The following is a 19617-nucleotide window of genomic DNA, read 5'->3' as shown; positions in this document are numbered from 1 at the left end:
ACTTTCCTATTTTTATACTCTATTCCTTTAAGCAATAAATGCCAAAATTCCATTTGCCTTCCTTATTACCTGCTGTACCTGCATACTAGCTTTCAGCGATTCATGCACGAGGACACCTGGATCCCTCTGCACTGAAGCATTCTGAAGTTTCTCTCCATTTAAATAATAAGTCGCCTTTTTATTCTTCCGACCAAAATGGATAACCTCACACTTATCCACGTTAAACTCCATCTGCCAAATTTTGGCCCATTCACCTAACCTGTCCACATCCATTTGTAAATTTCTTATTTCTTCATTGCAACTTCCTTTCCCACCTATTTTGGCGTCATCTGCAAATTTAGCTATACTACCTTCTATCCCTGAATCCAAATCATTCATATAGATTGTAAATAGTTGGGGCCCAAGGACCGAACCCTGTGGCCGAACCCACTAGTTACAGCTTGCCACCCAGAAAAAGACCCATTTATCCCGACACTCTGCTTTCTGTTGGTTAGCCAATCCTCTATCCAAGCTAATATATTACCCCTAACTCCATGTGATCTTATCTTGTGTATAATCTTTTGTGCAGCACCATATGAAAGGCCTTCTGGAAGTCCAGATATACTACATCTACAGGATCCCCATTATCCACTTTGCTTGTCGCATCTTCAAAGAACCCTTAGCAAATTAGTCAAACACGATTTACTCTTCATAAAACCATGCTGACTCTGATGGATTGCATTTTGACTTTCCAAATGCCCCATTACTACTTCCTTAATAATGGATTTCTACAATTTCCCAATGACAGAGGTTAAACTAACTGGTCTATAGTTTCCTACTTTCTGCCTCCCTGCCCTTTTTGAATAAGGGAGTTATATTAGCATTTTTCTAATCCATTGGAACCTTTCTAGAATCCAGGGAATTTTGGAATATTATAGCCAATGCATCCACTATCTCCGCTGCCACTTCCTTTAAGACCCTGGGATGTAGGCCTTCAGGTCCTGGGGACTTGTCACCCTTTAATCCCAATAGTTTGCTCAGTACTTTTTCTCTAGTGATGGTGATTGTTCTAAGTTCCTCCTTCTCTTTACCCTCTGCACTACCTGTTATTATTGGGGTGGTACTAGTGTCCTCCACTGTGAAAACTGAGGCAAAATATTGATTAAGCATCTCTGCCATTTCTGTGTGCCCCACTATTAACTCCCTAGTCTCGTCCTCCAAGGGCCCAACATTCACTTTAGCTACTCTCTTTCCTTTTATATACTTGTAGAAGCTTTTGCTATCAGTTTTTACATCTTGCACTAGTTTTCTTTCATAATTTATCTTTGTTCTTTTTATTATTTTTTTAGTAACCCTTTGTTGATCTTTAAAAGTTTCCCAATCTTCCAGCCTGCCACGGACCTTTGCAATTTGGTATGCCTTAGCTTTTGCCTTTAAGTTATCTTTAATTTCCTTGCTTAGCCATGGATGCTTTTCCCCCCTCTTACCATCTTTCTTCCTCATTAGGATATATTTTACTTGGGAGGAATTGAATATCTCCTTAAATATCTGCCACTGTTCATCAACTGTCCTACATTGTAGTCTTCCTGCCCAGTCCACTAGGGCCAAATCTGCCCTCATACCTATGTAGTTACCTTTGTTTAACTCCAGGACACTAGTGTGGGACTCAAGTTTCTCACTCTCAAACTGAACTTGAAGTTCTACCATGCTATGATCACTCTTCCCGAGAGGATCCTTTACTATGAGATCATTAATTAGCCCCATCTCATTACACAAAACCAAATCCAGAATAGCCTGCTCCTTGGTTCCACAACATATTGCTCCAAGAAACAATCTCTAATACACTCTATGAACTCTCCCTCAAGGCTACCCTTGCCAATTTGATTAGTCCAGTCTATATGCATATTAAAATCACCCATGATTATTGCCGTGCCTTTCTTACATGCTCCCAGTATTTCCTGGTTTATACTGTGCCCTACTGCTAAACTACTGTTTGGGGACCTATAGATTACTCCCACCAAGGACTTCTTTCCCTTGTTATTTCTTATTTCTACCCAGACTGACTCTATGTCTTGCTCTCCAGTGCCTATATCATTCCTCAGTATAGCACATATCTCTTCCTTTACTAACAAAGCTACACCACCTCCTTTTCTTTCCTGCCTAACCTTCCAAAACACTGAGTATCCTTGGATATTCAACTCCCAAACCTGTTCCCCCTGTAACCACGCCTCAGTAATTGCCACCAAATCATACCTATTTATCCCTATTTGCGTTGTTAACTCATTAGTTTTATTCTGAATGCTACGTGCATTCAGATACAAAGCCTTTAAGTTTGCCCGATTGTCAATTTTCCCTACTCTTATATGATTCTTTTGTGCAATATGGCGTTCACACACTCTGTCCCTCCCTTTCACTTTTTGATAGCAATCAGCCTCGTCACTAACCTGCACTCTTACCCTCTCCTTAAACTTTAATTTTTTATATTTCCATGCAAATGAACCCTCACCACCCCCCGCACCCCCCCCCCCCCCCCCCCCCCGCCTCACACTATTTAGTTTAAAGCCCTATCTACAACCCTAGTTATGTGATTCCTGAGGTCAGGAAGCACTTCTTCACACAAAGAGTAGTGGAAATCTGGAAATCTCTCCCCCAAATAGCTGCTCATGCTCAACTGATAATTTCAGAACTAAGACATAATTTTCTAGGTAATGTTACTGAGGGTTATGGAAGAAGGACGGGTAGATGGAGTTGAGATACAGATCAGCTGAGAGAACGACAGTGAGTGTTAGTGAACAAAATAAGCCCTTGTGTGAGGAAGCAGAAGGTTCCTCAGGTGCCCCAGAGCCCTTGCAAGAGAAGTGAAGGAAACTGTAACAGGATCTGACTACCCTCCTTACCTTTACATCCAGCACCATAACCAGTAAAATTAGTCTCACCAGAGACTCGAGCAAATCCTTTGTGGCACAGGCAATAGAATCCTCCCATTGTGTTGTGACAGCTCGCGTTATTGCCACATACACCTTGAATGGTGTGACACTCATCATAATCTGCAACAGAATATTGGGACGCATCAACACAGATTCTGTTTTGCCAGACGGGTTGATTGAAAGACATCAGCACTGGGAAATGGAATGATGGACTTAGCTTTCGGTTGCAACACGCCAGAGAATAGCCCTGTTAACCCAACCAGGCAGCTAAATTCTACAGTGCTACACTTTTTACTCAATGACTTCAATTTGCTTGGCCTGAAGGTTTGGTAAAGGTGCTGTGTTTAGGAATACTAATGAGTAGAAGTTATGCTACAGTTGTATAAAGCTCTGCTTAGACCCCCATCTCATTTAGCAGTGGGTCCCACACCTCAAGAGTATATTTTAAAAAATTTATTCATGGGATGTGGGCCAACCATTTATTGCCCTTGGTCAGAGGGCAGTTAAGAGTCAACCACTTTGCTGCAGGTCTGAAAGTCACATGTAGGCCAGACCAGGTTCGCTTCCCTAAAGGACATTAGTAAACCAGATGGGTTTATAATGACAACCAGAGTCATCATCAGTCTTTTAATTCCAGATTTTTATTGAGTACAAACTTCACCATCTTCCATGGTGGGATTTGAACCCAGTCCCCAGAGCATCACACTGGCTCTTTGGAATACTAGCTAAGTGACAACACCACTATGCCACCACACACACACACACACCCCACCCCCCCCACCCCCATTGGCTTTGAAAGGGGGCCCAATGCAGATTCACCAGAATGACATCTGGACCGACGTGTAAGGACAAGTTGCATTTTGCTTTGATTGTAAAAGATTAGGAGGTGATCTAATCCAGGTGTTAAAGGGTAGTGAGAGAGGAGTAAAAGGGGCTTAGTCTCAACATGAGAGATGGGTCATTCAGGGTGACGTCAGGAAGCACTCCTTCACACAAAGGGTAGTGGAAATCTGGAACTGTCTCCCCTAAAAAGCTATTGGTGCTGGGGATTCAACTGAAAATGTTAAAACAGAGATTGATACATTTTTGCAGTGGAAGGGTATGCTGGGATATGAAAACAAGGTGGGTAGATGGAGTTAAGATACAGCTCATCTATGATCCAGGAATTTACCAAGGCTCCTCAGACAGCACCTTCCAAACCCATGACGACTACCATCAAGAAGGACAAGGGCAGCAGATACATGGGAACATCACCACCTGGAAGTTCTCCTCCTAGCCACTCACCATCCTGATTTGGAAATATATCGGCTGTTCCTTCACTGTCGCTGGGACAAAATCCTGGAACTCCCTTCCTAACAGCACTGTGGGCGTACCTACACCACATGGACTGCAGTGGTTCAAGAAGGCAGCTCACCCACCACCTTCTCAAGGGCAATTAGGGATGGACAATAAATGCTGGCCCAGCCAGCGAAGCCCACATCCCGTGAATGAATAAAAAAAACTGAGTGACGGAACAGGCATGACTTGGTGAATGGCCTCCTCCTGTTGCTATGCTGTCCTGGAAGGGGAAGGAGGAGAAGGTGGGTGTGGGTGTCATGTTAGAGGGGCCAGGGAGATTGCAGCACTTAGGGATGGGGCAGAGGTTGGGAAGTGGGGTCCGTGGATCATGAAAGCAGGCCAACGAGGGTGACACATCACCTATACTTCCACCTGAGGCCTGAGCTGGTTTACCTGCTGGGCTTCCTGCCCATCCACACCCTCCTTCTGCTGGCTTGAAAATAGCAGCCAGATAGGAAGTGGCCTCAATTGCAGCCAAGGCCTCTCCCATCCCCTGTAAACTATTTGACAGGTTCGGTAGTGGGGAGGGCAGTGGGAAGCCTATGATTTTTTTTTTTTATTGTAAAAATATCCTTTATTCATAAAAAATCTTCAATCACATTCAAAACCATTTCAAAAACAACATTACAAGGGTACAATCCAGGTTAAACTTTTACAAAATGTATCACCAGGTGCATCAGTACAAACAATATTACAATCATTTACAGCCTTTCATTTTGATCTGTACAGCCCGAGGGGCTCTAAACAGTTCCCAGTCTCTCGGTGCGCTGTGGTAGAAAGGTCTTAGACAGCGACCCTTCCCCATTGCGCCTTTGCGGCAGCTGCCCCAAGCTTTAGTGCGTCCCTCAGCACGTAGTCCTGGACTTTGGATTGTGCCAGTCCGCAACAATCGGTCGGGGACAACTCTTTGTGCTGGAAGACCAACAAGTTTCGGGCAGACCAAAGCGCGTCTTTCACCGAGTTGATGATCCTCCAGCTGCAGTCGATGTTTGTCTCGGTGTGTGTCCCTGGGAACAGCCCGTAGAGCACAGAGTCCTGTGTCACAGAACTGCTCGGGATGAACCTCGACAGCAACCACTGCATCTCTCTCCAGACTTTCTTTGCAAAGGCACAATCCACAAGGAGGTGAACAACGGTCTCTTCCCCACCACAGCCACCTCGAGGGCATCGTGCAGAGGGGGTGAGACTCCTGGCGTGTAGGAAGGATCTGACGGGGAGGGCCTTTCTCACCACCAGCCAAGCTACGTCTTGGTGCTTGTTGGAAAGTTCTGGCGATGAGGCATTCTGCCAAATGACTTTGACAGTCTGCTCGGGGAACCATCCCACAGGGTCCACCCTCTCCTTATCCCTCAGGGCCTCTAGGACGTTACGTGCTGACCACTGCCTGATGGACTTGTGGTCAAAGGTGTTTTTCTGCATAAATTTTTCCACCAGGGACAGGTGGTACGGCACGGTCCAACTACTTGGAGCGTTCCGCGGCAGCGTGGCCAGACCCATCCTTCGCAACACCGGGGACAGGTAGAACCTCAGCACGTAGTGACACTTGGTGTTTGCGTACTGAGGGTCTACGCACCGCTTGATGCAGCCACACACAAAGGTGGCCATCAGTATGAGGGCGATGTTGGGCACGGGAAGCCTATGATGACCAAAAGCTTGTACACTCCTAATATATGGTCATCCAAACCATAGATACACACCCTAGAAACTCTATCATTCTGATGCACTTCATCCTCACTGTGTCTAAACTGCATTCCTCCTAGATCTTCCCCCACTCTGCCGTGGTGGGGCGGATCACAAACAAGGAGTCACAGCTATGATTCATGGTGGGTGTGGGGTTGAGTTTTAATCTAACTCCCCAGCTGGTAACCTCACGGGATTGGGAGGGATACTCGAATTATAGTGTGTCCATTATTGGCTTCAATGGAGTAAGAGAGCAAAACCCTCTTTGCACCAATCCTGTGGGTGTCCCGATGGAAGGGCTAGGTTAAAATCTGCCCCCCTCACTCTCCCCCCGTCCCCAACTATGAACTTTGATGAGTTAGCTAGCCTCGCTTGTACTGGTCAGAGGGTGTGCTGCAATGACCCACAGCATTCTTTGAGGTAACTGAGGGCAAATCAGTCAGGGTTTACCACGACTTAGTGTTAGGCAGTAACCCTGGGGAGAAAGTTCATGTTGAGACACTGGGTGATGAAAGGATGTTGTGCCCCAACACGATGGAATAGATAGCTGATGCTCACCAACCAGGCACAGACAAGAAGATCAGCCCCCTGGTGAGGGTGGTGGGTAAAGCACAGGAGGGCAACTGGCAACACTGAAATGGGCAAAAGTCGGTCAGTGCGATCTGTATGTTTACCGTTACAATCGGCCACGGCAGCTCCTGCAAACTGGCGATCTTCAGACGAGTAATATCCCTTCCCACAGGTACAGTGGAAGCTCCCAAAAGTGTTGTGACAGATTGCATTGGGCCCACATGGTTTAGTCAGACACTTATCCTCACCTGCAACAGACAGAAACATCCATCACTTCCTGCAGCCTCACCTGTCAATGGTTTCAGCACTCCTGGAGGGAGGGTAAATGCATTATTTGTGTAGCATGAAGCAATGCAATGGGCCTTACCTAGAGGATACTTACCAAGGCTTTTTCAGCAGCAACTCCCTGTCACCTCCATTATCTAGGAGGACAAGGGCAGCAGGTGCATAGGAACACTGCCACCTCCAATATCCTTTCCAAGTTTACACCATCCTGACTTGGGCACGTTTCACCAATATCTCAGGATAAGAGTGTTCAATCACTTAGGACTGAGATGAGGAGAAATTTCTTCACTCAGAGGGCTGTGAGTAGTGGATCAGTCGTTGAGTATACCCAAGGCTCAGATAGATAGATTTTTGTGCATTAAGGCATTTGAGCGATATGGAGATAGGGAAGGAAAGTGGAGTTGAGGTTGAAATCCAGCCAGTCTTGTTGAATGGTGGAGCTGGCTGGAGATGATGGATGACTAACTCCTATATCTTAAGTTGTTTCATTATTGCTGGGTCCAAATCCTGGAATTGCTCTGTTAACATCACCCATTCTCACTGCTGACGTGGGAGAACATATACCACATGGACTACTGAGGATCAAAAAGGCTCACCACCTTCTCAAGAACAACTCAGGATGGACAATCAACGCTGGCCTTGTTAATGATGCACCAATCTTGGAAATGAATAATTAAAAAGATCAGGTAAGTGCAAGGTTTTAACTCTCACCTCAGAGAGAGATGGGGGCATGGTGGTAACATCACTGGACGAGCAATCTAAAGGTCACAGGTGAATGCTCTAGAGACATGGGCTCAAATCTCACCATGCAGCTGATGGAACTTAAATTCAATTAATTCAATCTGTAATTTGTTGTGCTTTATAATGATATAAAGGCACCAATCACTCATAAGGGATTGGGTAAACACGTTGCGGGTTCATTTATTAAGACTAGGTCCATGGGAACAGATATACAAAGGTAGAAAGCTTGAAGACATCAGAGCTGAGCTGTGTGCTCTTCTGAAGCAAAAGTGAAACTGAGACTGGATCGCATGACACACTTCCCTTCTAGTGATGTCATGCTGCTATCTCTTAAAGGCGTTTTGCAACAGAGTTGAAAGCGAGTCTCAGTAATGGTGATCATTGAAACTGCAGTCAATTGTTGTAAAAACCCATCTGGTCCACTGATGTCCTTTAGGGAAGGAAATCTGACATCCTTACCTGGTTTGGCCTAGATGTGTCTCCAGAACCGCAGCTCTTAACTTGACTTTTAACTGCCCTCTGAAATGGCCTAGCAAGCCATTTTCAAGTTCAAGGGCAATTAGGGATGGGCAAAAATGCTGGCCTTGTCAGCAAAGCCTACATTCCACGGAAGAATTTTAAAAAAGCTGTGTTAAGGAAAGGGATGGGACAGAATAAATAGAATGATATGGTTTCCAGTGATTGATGGATGTGGAATGAGGGGGCAAAGGTACAGGATTGAATTTGGGATCACCGTGGTTTTTTTACACAAAGCGTTGCGAGACTGTGGACTGCACTTACTGGAGTTAGTGATTGAAAGAGAGGGCACGTCGACATTTCAGAATGGGCGGTTGAGAAAAAGAATAAGAATGAAATGTGGAAATAGGATAGGTACATGAAATTATGACCATTGCTACGGGAGTGTCAGCACTAACACAGACTGATTAGGCTGAATGGGCTATCCATAGATGGAAAGTGGATGGATGGGCAGATAAAGGGACCAAATAGTTGAGTCACTTGATGAATGAATGGAAGGATAAATGGATGGGGCAGTTGCACATAGAAAGAGACGGATGGATGGATAAATGGACACATGGATGAATTGATCCACCAATTCTTCAATGCATGTCTTGGGTTCTTATTTGACTTCATGAACGTGAGCCAAACCCCTTATGAGTAACCATTTCAAAAGTTTATTTACTAGGGCTATCTGTACCTCGCTCGTCCTGCTTTCTACCCTTAATGTCATCTATTATCACATTCCTTTGATAATATCACCACCTCCAACACCTCTTTGTCCTTTTGTCTATGACATATTTTGGTTATCTCCACTTATCTCTATCCAGCTCTACCTGTCCCACCCCCACCTCCCTTAAACCAGCTTATATTTCACCTCTCTTCTATTTTTCCTTAGTTCTGTTGAAGAATCATACGGACTCGAAACGTTAACTGTGTTCCTCTCTGCAGCTGCTGCCAGACCTGCTGAGTTTTTCCAGGTATTTTTGTTTTTGTTTTGGATTTCCAGCATCCGCAGTTTTTTTGCTTTTATCAAAAGTTTATTGTAACCTCCGCACACACTCTGGCTGCATTTTCTTTTAAATACTAAAGCTTCAACTGACTAAAATGTAAAGCAGATCACATTATTTAAAAAATAAGAGCTTTTCAACTTACCAGCATTAGCTGCACCTGTAGAACATCTCCGGTCCCAGACACTAAGGAAAAAAAACACTGGGGTGGGGGAATGGGATAACACAGTCTCATGAAATGTTGCTATATTAAGCATTAGAATTTCCAAGGTAATGTTAGCAAGAAAATGAATATAATTTACCAGGCCTGCTCCCCTTGATAATTAACAAACATTAGCAGGACTACAGCCCTTAATTAAAACTCACTCCTCTTGCCTCCTGCCTAATAAATACTAACCCCTTGCTGCAGTATGCCTTGATCACTACCTGGTGTTAGCTGTGGGAAGTATTCTCATCTTCGAGTCTGAAGCTTATGGGTTCATTACCATTCTGGAATCTTAAGTATAAAAATTCGAGCTGACTATCCTGTGCAGTACTGAGGGAGTGCCACACTGTTGGAGATGCTGTCTTTTGGATGAGACATCAAACCAAGGCTCTGTCTAATCTCTCTGGTGGATGCAAAAGATCCCATGGTGCTATTCGAAGAGGAGCAGGGGAGTTCTTGGCCGTGTCCTGGCCAAAATTTATCTTTCAACCAGCAACACCAAACCAGATTAGCTGGCTGTTACCGTACTGCTGTGCGTGGGCTCTTACTGTGCACAAGTTGTCTGCCATGTTTTCCACATTACAACAGTGACTACACTTCAAAAAGTACTTCAATGGCTGTTGAGCACTTTGGGATGTTCTAAAGTCAGGAAGGGCTCTACAGAAATGTAAGTTCTTTCTGACGTTTGGTGTCTTCTGGTGCTTCACTGCTCTTTATGTGGGACCCTGACTGTGAACAAGCTAGCTCATTGCTGGGTCAAACAGCCCCAAACCCACTCTTGCCCCAATATCTGAAGAATGGGCACACACAGGCAGGGGTCGGTGGGGGGGGGGGCGGGGGGGGCACTTGATAGAGATCAGAAGCGGGCAGGTTGGCTGTGTTTCTCCAGGGGTACTGAAGCCAACCATGGCAATATTATTTCTGTAGTCTGCACAGAGCAGGAATCAAACCTGGGGTCTATACCAGCCTGTATAGGCCAGGCACAGAACAAGGCAGTACATTCCCCGACAAAGTACATTTGGGATTTACCTTTTGTAACAAACTCATTCTGGGTCTGGTAAAGTGTTATAAAATATTTACAGTACAGAAACAGGCCATTTGGCCCAACAGATGCAGACTGTCACAGCTGACACTCCAGTGCAGTACTGAGGACGTGCTGCGCTGTTGGCCCCATCTGCCCCCTCAGGTGGCTGTGAAAGGTCCCGTGCCACTATTTCGAAGAAGAGCAGGGGCATTCCCCCCCCCCACAGTGGCCTGGCCAATATTTACCCCTCAAACATCATCACAATAAAACCGATTATCCGGTCATTATCACGTTGCTGTTTGTGGAAGCTTGCTGTGCGCATATTGGCTGCCACAGTTCCGACATTACACCGGTGATTACGCTTCCAAAGGTACTTTATTGGCTGTAAAGTGCTTCGAAACATCCGGTGATCGTAAAGTGCGCTATACAAATGCAAGCCTGTTTTTCCATTCTCTACATGAGCTTCCTCTCCCCACCTCTTCACCTCACATCAATATAATTTGCACATCCGATAATGTGTTCTGTAAATCACATTGGAACTTCAGAATGATTGCAACAGTCCCAGAGGAGTTGAAACATTACACTTCCGGATATTTATCAAGGAAATTCAGAACAGCTGCATTTTGTCTGCAAACTTTGTGGCTTCTTATTGAAGTTTTGACCCGGTGACTTTAAGAGTTATACGCAAATGTTGGGAAGAGTTGTACTGGGAATCTACACAGTTCACACAGGGCACACAGACAGTGCACATGCCTATCTGTGAGACGCTCGCAAGTGCAGAAACAGGCACGCCCCCACACAAACAGATACCCGCACACATCTACATGTACGCAAATCCACACAGACAGGCACCCACATGGCTGTATACCCAGACTTGGATAACGGGAAAGCCTCTCCGCTGTGGCGAAAATGGCAGACAAGCTGGAAATTGGAAGTCCCACCCTCTGAGCATGGCACGTCCTAATTTCACAGTGGCGGGGCTGGGGGTGGTGGGGTCTGGAGTCGGGCTGGGGGGGGGTCGTGTATACGTGGCTTATGGAGGTTGCTGGGCACTTAGTTCACCAGCTGCCTCCACTGAAGTGGGATTTTGGTAGGAAAGTTTAGGTTTAATAATTGGCTTGTAGTTTAGTTATGTGTAATGATCAACCAATCGAAGTATATTCATAAACTGAGCCAACATGATATTTTGCTGAATATAGGACACTAGTGCATCACATGACTTGTTAAAAATGAAATCGACACTTGAATAGCGAGACACCATGCATCTCCAAGCCAGTGGTGTGAAGATACTGCAGATTAGATTAGAGCCATTGTACATCTTATCAACTGAAACTTTTATCAGTTTGTCAACTTTGAGGTTCAAAAGGTTATCGTGTGAAGTAAAACTACCACTAAGTTCTCAACAATTAGTCAGAACTAGCTTAGTCTTTTTAACTTGTAGCATTGTAAATATGTAACCATCTTAGGCTTCGTAAACTTAAATCAGTTTTCGTAGCTGTAAAACTCTTATGACTTTTATTCTTTATGAACCTGTAAAGTATTAGGCTGCATCTTGTATCTGCCTTAGGTTTAACACGCCAGTCATCTCCATGTACTGCTTTTTATATGTATTTAGGTAGAATTTGTATAATCTCTGCAACTCTGTAATTCCTGTAAGACTCTGCACCACTCTGTACTCTTCTCCTGTTTTTTAATTAATACCAAGTCCAGGCAGATAGGAATTGTACAGGGACACCTAGACATCAATTAAACATCTGGGTTACAAAAACAGAATTACCTGGAAAAACTCAGCAGGTCTGGCAGCATCGGCGGAGAAGAAAAGAGTTGACGTTTCGAGTCCTCTGCTGAAGGGTCATGAGGACTTGAAACGTCAACTCTTTTCTTCTCCGCCGATGCTGCCAGACCTGCTGAGTTTTTCCAGGTAATTCTGTTTTTGTTTTGGATTTCCAGCATCCGCAGTTTTTTGTTTTTAAACATCTGGGTTACTGAGCCTAAATGCTGATCAGCAGTGCCAGGCATCACGCTATCTGATCTTGAATAAGCAAACACTGGAACTAAAAGCAGACACTGAAACTAGCCTTAAGTCCTGTTATCAGTGAGAAGTCACAAAATTTAATAAGACAATAGGAAGTTCTTCCCTCCTTATTAATCTTTTAGTCGTTCTTGATGTTTTTTATATTCTGTCCAATCTTCTGACCTGCCACCCATCTTTGTGCAATCATATGCTTTTTCTTTAAGTTTGATTCTACCTCTAACATTTTTAGTTAACCACAGTTAGTGTGTCCTTCCCTTGGAATTTCCCTTTCTCATTGGAATGTATCTATTCTGCGTATTCTGAAATATCCCTTTAAACGTCTGCCACAGCATCGCTATTGACCTATCCCTTAACCTAATTTGGCATTTAACTTTGGCTAGCTCTGCTTTTGTGCTCTCATAATTGCCCTTATTTAGGTTTAAAATACTAGTCTTTGACCCACTCTTCTCTCCCTCAGACTGAATGCAAAATTCAATCATATTATAATTGCTGCTACCTAGGGGAGCCTTCGCTATGAGAACAGTAATTAATCTTATCTCATTGCCAGGTCCAGTGTAGTCTGCTCCCTGGTTGGCTCCAGGATGTGCTGTTCTAAGAAACTATCCAAAAACATTTTATGAACTCTTCATCTAGGCTGTCTTTGCCTGTGTGCTTTTTCCAGTCTATACGTAGATTAAAATCCCCCATGATTATTGCCGTACCTTCTCTGACAAGCTCCCATTATTTCTTCCTTTATGCTCCACCCTACCATGTGGTTACTGTTATGTGTCATGTACACGATCCCATAAGTGACTTCCTGCCTTTATCATTTTTCATCTCTAGCCAAACCGCTTCTACGTCCTGGTTACCTGTACTTAGGTCATCCCTCTCCATTGTGTTAATACCATCATTAATTAAGAGAGTCACCTCTCCACTTTTTCCTAGCTTCCTGTCTTTCCTAAATGTCATGTACCCTTCAATATTCAGGTCCCAACCCATGTCATCCTGCAGTCATGTCTCTGTAATGGCTATCAGATCATACTTATTTATTTGCACTATCAGTTCATCTGTTTTTATTAATGCTACGTGCATTCAGATACAGAGCTTTTCGTTTTATCTTTTGATTATTTTTGTAATCTCTCCCCTTATCTGCTGCTTTACTCTTAAATTTGTACTCTCTGTCACAGACACGCACCCACAGACATGCACCAACAGACACGCACCAACAGACACGCACCCACAGACACGCACCAACAGACACGCACCAACAGACACGCACCCACAGACACGCACCAACAGACACGTACCTACAGTCACGCACCCACAGGCACACACCAACAGACATGCACCCACAGACACGCACCCACAGACACGCACCAACAGACACGCACCTACAGTCACGTACCCACAGGCATACAGCCACAGGCACGCACCCACAGACACGCACCCACAGACACGCACCCACAGACACGCACCAACAGACACGTACCAACAGACACGCACCCACAGACACGCACCCACAGACACGCACCCACAGACACGCACCTACAGTCACGCACCCACAGACACGCACCCACAGACACGCACCCACAGACACGCACCCACAGACACGCACCAACAGACACGCACCTACATACACGCACCCACAGGCACACACACACAGACATGCACCCACAGTCACGCACCCACAGGCACACACACACAGACACGCACCCACAGACACGCACCAACAGACACGCATCTACATACACGCACCCACAGGCACACACACACAGACACGCACCCACAGACACGCACCCACAGGCACACACCAACAGACACGCATCTACATACACGCACCCACAGACACGCACCCACAGACACGCACCCACAGACACGCACCCACAGACACGCACCCACAGGCACACACACACAGACACGCACCCACAGACACGCACCCACAGACACGCACCCACAGGCACGCACCCACAGACACGCACCAACAGACACGCACCCACAGACACGCACCTACAGTCACGCACCCACAAGCACGCATCTACATACACGCACCCACAGGCACACACACACAGACTCGCACCCACAGACATGCACCTACATACACGCACCCACAGACACGCACCCACAGACACGCACCCACAGACACACACCCACAGACACGCACCTACAGACACACACCAAAAGATACACACCTACAGACACACACCCACAGACACACACCAACAGATACACACCAACAGACACGCACCCACAGACACGCACCTACAGACACACACCAACAGATACACACCCACAGACACACACCCACAGACACGCACCCACAGACACGCACCTACAGACACGCACCAACAGATACACACCCACAGACACACACCCACAGACACGCACCCACAGACACGAACCAACAGACACACACCTACAGACACGCACCCACAGACACACACCCACAGACATGCACCCACAGACACACACCCACAGACACACACCCACAGACACACACCCACAGACACGCACCCACAGACACACACCCACAGACACGCACCCACAGACACGCACCCACAGACACACACCCACAGACACACACCCACAGACACATATCCATATAGATGGATATTTACATGGTCACACATACAAACAGCCAGACACTCACACAGGCACACATTTAAAAAAAATATTTGTTCATGGGATGTGGGAGTCGCTGGCCAGGCCAGCATTTATTACCCATCCTTAGTTGCCCTATTTCAGAGGGCATTTAAGAGTCAACCACACTGCTGTGGGTTTGGAGTCACATGTAGGCTAGACCAGGTAAGGACAGCAGATTTCCTTCCCTAAAGGGCATTCGTGAAATAGATAGGTTTTTACAACAATCGGCAATGGTTTCGTGGTCATCATTAGACTTTTAATTCCAGATTTTTCTTGGATTCAAATTCCACCGTCTGCCGTGGTGGGATTCGAACCTGGGTACCCAGAGCATTACCCCGGGTACCTGGAATACTAATCCTCTACACATACACAAAACCACACAGACAGGCACCCACACAGACACACACCGACACAGACACACACACCGACACAGACACACACACCGACACAGAAACACACACCGACACAGACACACACACTGACACAGACACACACACCGACACAGACACACACACCTACACAGACACACACCGACACAGACACACACACCGACACAGACACACACACCGACACAGACACACACACCGACACAGACACACACACCTACACAGACACACACACCGACACAGACACACACACCTACACAGACACACACCGACACAGACACACACACCGACACAGACACACACACCTACACAGACACACACACCGACACAGACACACACACCGACACAGACACACACACCGACACAGACACACACCGACACAGACACACACACCGACACAGACACACACCGACACAGACACACACACCGACACAGACACACACACCGACACAGACACACACACCTACACAGACACACACCCACACAGACACACACCGACACAGACACACACACTGACGCAGAGACACACACCGACACAGACACACACACCGACACAGACACACACACCGACACAGACAGCTACACACCCACACAGACTCATACCCACACAGACACGTAACCCCACAACCACACACATACACAGACACACACTCACACAGACACCCACACAAGCAGACACATACCCACCCACACACATATCCATACAGACACACACCCACACAAACACATCTACACAACTGCACACATACATAGAAATGCACCTAAACACCCAGACAACCATACACATACAAAGACATCCACCCACAAAAACACAGACCCAGACAGACACACAGAAACAGACACACACCCAGACACACAGCTACACTTATACACAGTGGTTTTGATTTTAACTCCAGTTAATATGAGCGCGGTCACTTACTCCAATCCTACCCACTGTGTCCCATGATCTCTGCACTCCTTCAGAATGGTTGCTTCTTCATCACCGAATTTCATCGCTCCACCATTGATGGCCGTGCCTTCAGCTGCCTGGACCCTAAGCTCTGGAATTCCCTCCCTACACCTCTCGGCCTATGACTCTCCTTAAAACTTTGGCCAAGCTTTTGGCGACTTGCCCTAGTATCTTTATGTGGCTCAATGTTAAATTTTGTTTGATAATTGCTCCCGTGAAATGCCTTGGGGCGTTTATTAAGCTAAAGGTGCTTTATTAATGCAAGTTGTGCGTTCATAGTGACCCTGGGCAGGCGAGTGGGACACCACCAGGAAGGCAATGAGCGTTTCTTTACTTATTGGCTCTCCCGTTCGTTGATCACCTTGCCCCACACCTTGTCCCAGTTGGAGGGTCTGTTCCTGCGAGTCTCTGGCAGTGGTATCCTGTCACTGAACTTCTGCTCCTGCCACTGGTGAGGTAGGGGATCTGACCTGGTGCCGGATGAGCGGGAAGGTTTACGGTAATAAGGCCAGGCCGTCAGGATCTAGCCAGGTCCCCGGTCCGCAACCCTGGCTCTACAGGTCACCTCCTGCTTCAAGGGGGCCGCTAGCAATGTACCCCACGGCACAGAGACACACATGAGGAGATCCCAATGCAGCTGTGTATAACTGAGAGGTGGAAGACGATGACATAACAAATGTTTAGGGTTGCCAATGATCTATTCAGAGTGTTTTAAGTTCCAAGAATTAAATACACCAGTTTTGACCATTTGAGTCAAATGGTATGTTCCTGTGCTGTAAATTCAATGGAACACCATGCAGCCAACAATGGCACTGCTTCACTTAATGCTAACACCTTACTTTCACCGTGAGAAAATGAATCAAGTAATTATCAGTACTTTAATTTCAAAATGCTAATTTCTTAGGGACATGCCCAATTCTTAACCACTTCTCTTTTCTGCGACCAGTAACTATTTCATCAATGCCTTCGGAACTTTGCTCTATTGCTTCCTCCCATGTTGAAAATACATCACCCTCCATGTTCTGTCACCTGCATCCCCACTGTCTTCATTCAAGACCCATTAAATCGTCACCTACTTCAACTTGCTTCTCGCCGTCTCACACTGTGCACAAGAGGCACAAGAGAATTGGAGGAGAGCAGAGATCTCGGAGAGTTATAGAAATGGAGGATGTTACGGAGATGGGGAGGGTCACCTATTCTCCTGATTTACCCTCATCATTCTTTACATTTATTCAACCATAATGATGTCCAACACTTTAATAGTTTGACTCCACACTCTTGGCCAAAGAATCTGAATTGAGTGTGGGTCAGAGATGAGGCTTCGGAAAAGTGACCTCAAGGGTCCTGAACACAATCATCCCTCATGAGCTTTGGCTCCTCACTTATATTTCTTAATTAGAAAAAAATATAACATTTTGTTCTATAGTACTACAGAGAAAGTAAGAACAGTTTTTTGTCCTAGTCATACCAGTCATCTCCAATCAGATTACAGTCAAGGAGGACAAAATGTTCAAAAGAAAACATCACATTTACTATATTCTGAAAACATTCTAACAGTTAAACAGACATTTTGGTTGTTAACTTACTGAGAAATTTCAAACGCCAACCATTTTTCATCTTTCTCACTCCAATTTGTTTGCCAGTGAGGCAATGGACTGTCAAGTCACTGAGGAGCGCAGCTATTTGCAAAGAATTGAATTAGTACTTTTTATAACGCTTTGTATTGAGTTATGTCAAAAACAAACCATTCTTGGTCTAATTGATTCTGCTTTGCATAGGTCCCTCCACCATTAGCCTGATTATTTCTCCCCCAGCCCCCACAAAAAAAAACGATGAAATAAATTACCTTTAGAAGCACAAGGATTCTCCAAAATATGTTGCGACAGTACAAAACTAAATGTTAAAGGACAAGTGATCATTAAATCACTTTAAACCTCCCTTCGGCAATTCCACAAGGAAGTTATTGATTCTAACATTCTTGCTCCAAACAATTGGCTTTACGTTAGCAATCCTTCAACTGCATGTATCATCCAGCTTTTGTTGAGGTTACAGTAGGATGTGACTCACCTCTGCACGTGCTTGTGGTTAACCTGACCTTTGGCTTCAAGGTCAAACTTAATAAACACTTACGACTGGAGCAAAGATGCCTCCCACTATCCCGGTTCGCTCTACCAGCTCTGTTCAAAAACCATGGACCTGTGCTTATTGAGAGGGTTATGGCGTCTCACCCGAGTTGCTTCGCACCCAACGGATGGCTTTGAAGTGGGGTCACGGTTCTGACGTGGGGAGAATGGGTGGTGCAAGCAGCTTGTTGTTTTGCTCGCTGTGGTAAATCATTTAACCACAGCGATTCTCAACGTTTCTCCAACTGGCTGCCTCACTCCAAAGGTGGCTTGAAGGCAGCAAAACGTGGTGTCTGCCCATGCTAGAAGCGGCAATATTCTGAGGCAGGCCCCATCCCCCCCACCGCTCTTCTCCTTGTTAGAAAACAAGGAGCCTATTGGACGGGTGTCACATACGGTGACCCAACAGCAGCTCTTAAAGTGCTGCCGCTGGTTTGTAAGGGGGAGGCTGTGTTTCCTGAGGTGTTCAGAAATGGTTTCACTGCAGAAACATGAGAGTCCTAGTCCAGGATTCTCTTAAGGTTAACTTGCAGGTTGGGTCGGTAGTTAGGAAGGCAAATGCAATGTTGGCATTTATTTCGAGAGGACTAGAATATAAAAGCAGGGATGTGCTGCTGAGGCTTTATAAGACTCTGGTCAGACCACATTTAGAATATTGTGAGCAATTTTGGGCCCCGTATCTCAGGAAGGATGTGCTGGCCCTGGAGAGGGTCCAGAGGAGATTCACGAGAATGATCCCAGGAATGAAAGGCTTAACATATGAGGAACGTTTGAGGACTCTGGGTCTATACTCGATGGAGTTTAGAGGGTTGAGGGGGGATCTGATTGAAACTTACAGAATACTGAAAGACCTGGATAGAGTGGACGTGGGGAAGATGTTCCCATTAGTAGGAGAGACTAGGGCCCGAGGGCACAGCCTCAGAGTAAAGGGAAGACCTTTTAGAACAGAGATGAGGAGAAACTTCTTTAGCCAGAGAGTGGTGAATCTATGGAATTCATTGCCACAGAAGGCTGTGGAGGCCAGGTCATTGAGTGTATTTAAGACTGAGATAGATAGGTTCTTGATTGGTAAGGGGATCAAAGGTTACGGGGAGAAGGCGGGAGAATGGGGTTCAGAAACTTATCAGCCATGATTGAATGGCGGAGCAGACTCGATGGGCTGAATGGCCTAATTTCTGCTCCTATGTCTTATGGTCTTATGGTCTTCTGAGGTCGCATGTTGGAGTGTGGTGCAACTGCCCTATTCAATGC

At 45.8% G+C, this 19617-nt stretch overlaps 1 protein-coding gene across 1 annotated transcript in view; it reads right to left on the bottom strand.

Moving 5' to 3' along the window:
• The window catches only part of LOC144668763 (uncharacterized), a 121031-nt gene extending 102797 nt beyond the window's left edge, over window positions 1–18234 (bottom strand). Inside the window, exons 1-5 of the mRNA XM_078531094.1 lie at window positions 18090–18234; window positions 17830–17922; window positions 9171–9227; window positions 6599–6742; window positions 2877–3026 (exon numbers count right to left, since the gene is read on the bottom strand). Of these exons, the coding sequence (XP_078387220.1) occupies window positions 2877–3026; window positions 6599–6742; window positions 9171–9227; window positions 17830–17922; window positions 18090–18162 (517 nt within the window). The 5' untranslated portion in view covers window positions 18163–18234. The remainder of the gene's footprint in view (window positions 1–2876; window positions 3027–6598; window positions 6743–9170; window positions 9228–17829; window positions 17923–18089) is intronic.
• Between the last annotated feature and the right edge of the window lie 1383 nt (window positions 18235–19617).

This window comes from Cetorhinus maximus, chromosome 28 (genome assembly GCF_964194155.1).
Source record: "Cetorhinus maximus chromosome 28, sCetMax3.hap1.1, whole genome shotgun sequence".
Lineage (NCBI taxonomy): Eukaryota > Metazoa > Chordata > Chondrichthyes > Lamniformes > Cetorhinidae > Cetorhinus > Cetorhinus maximus.
This window is presented reverse-complemented; position numbering and strand designations above follow the sequence as displayed.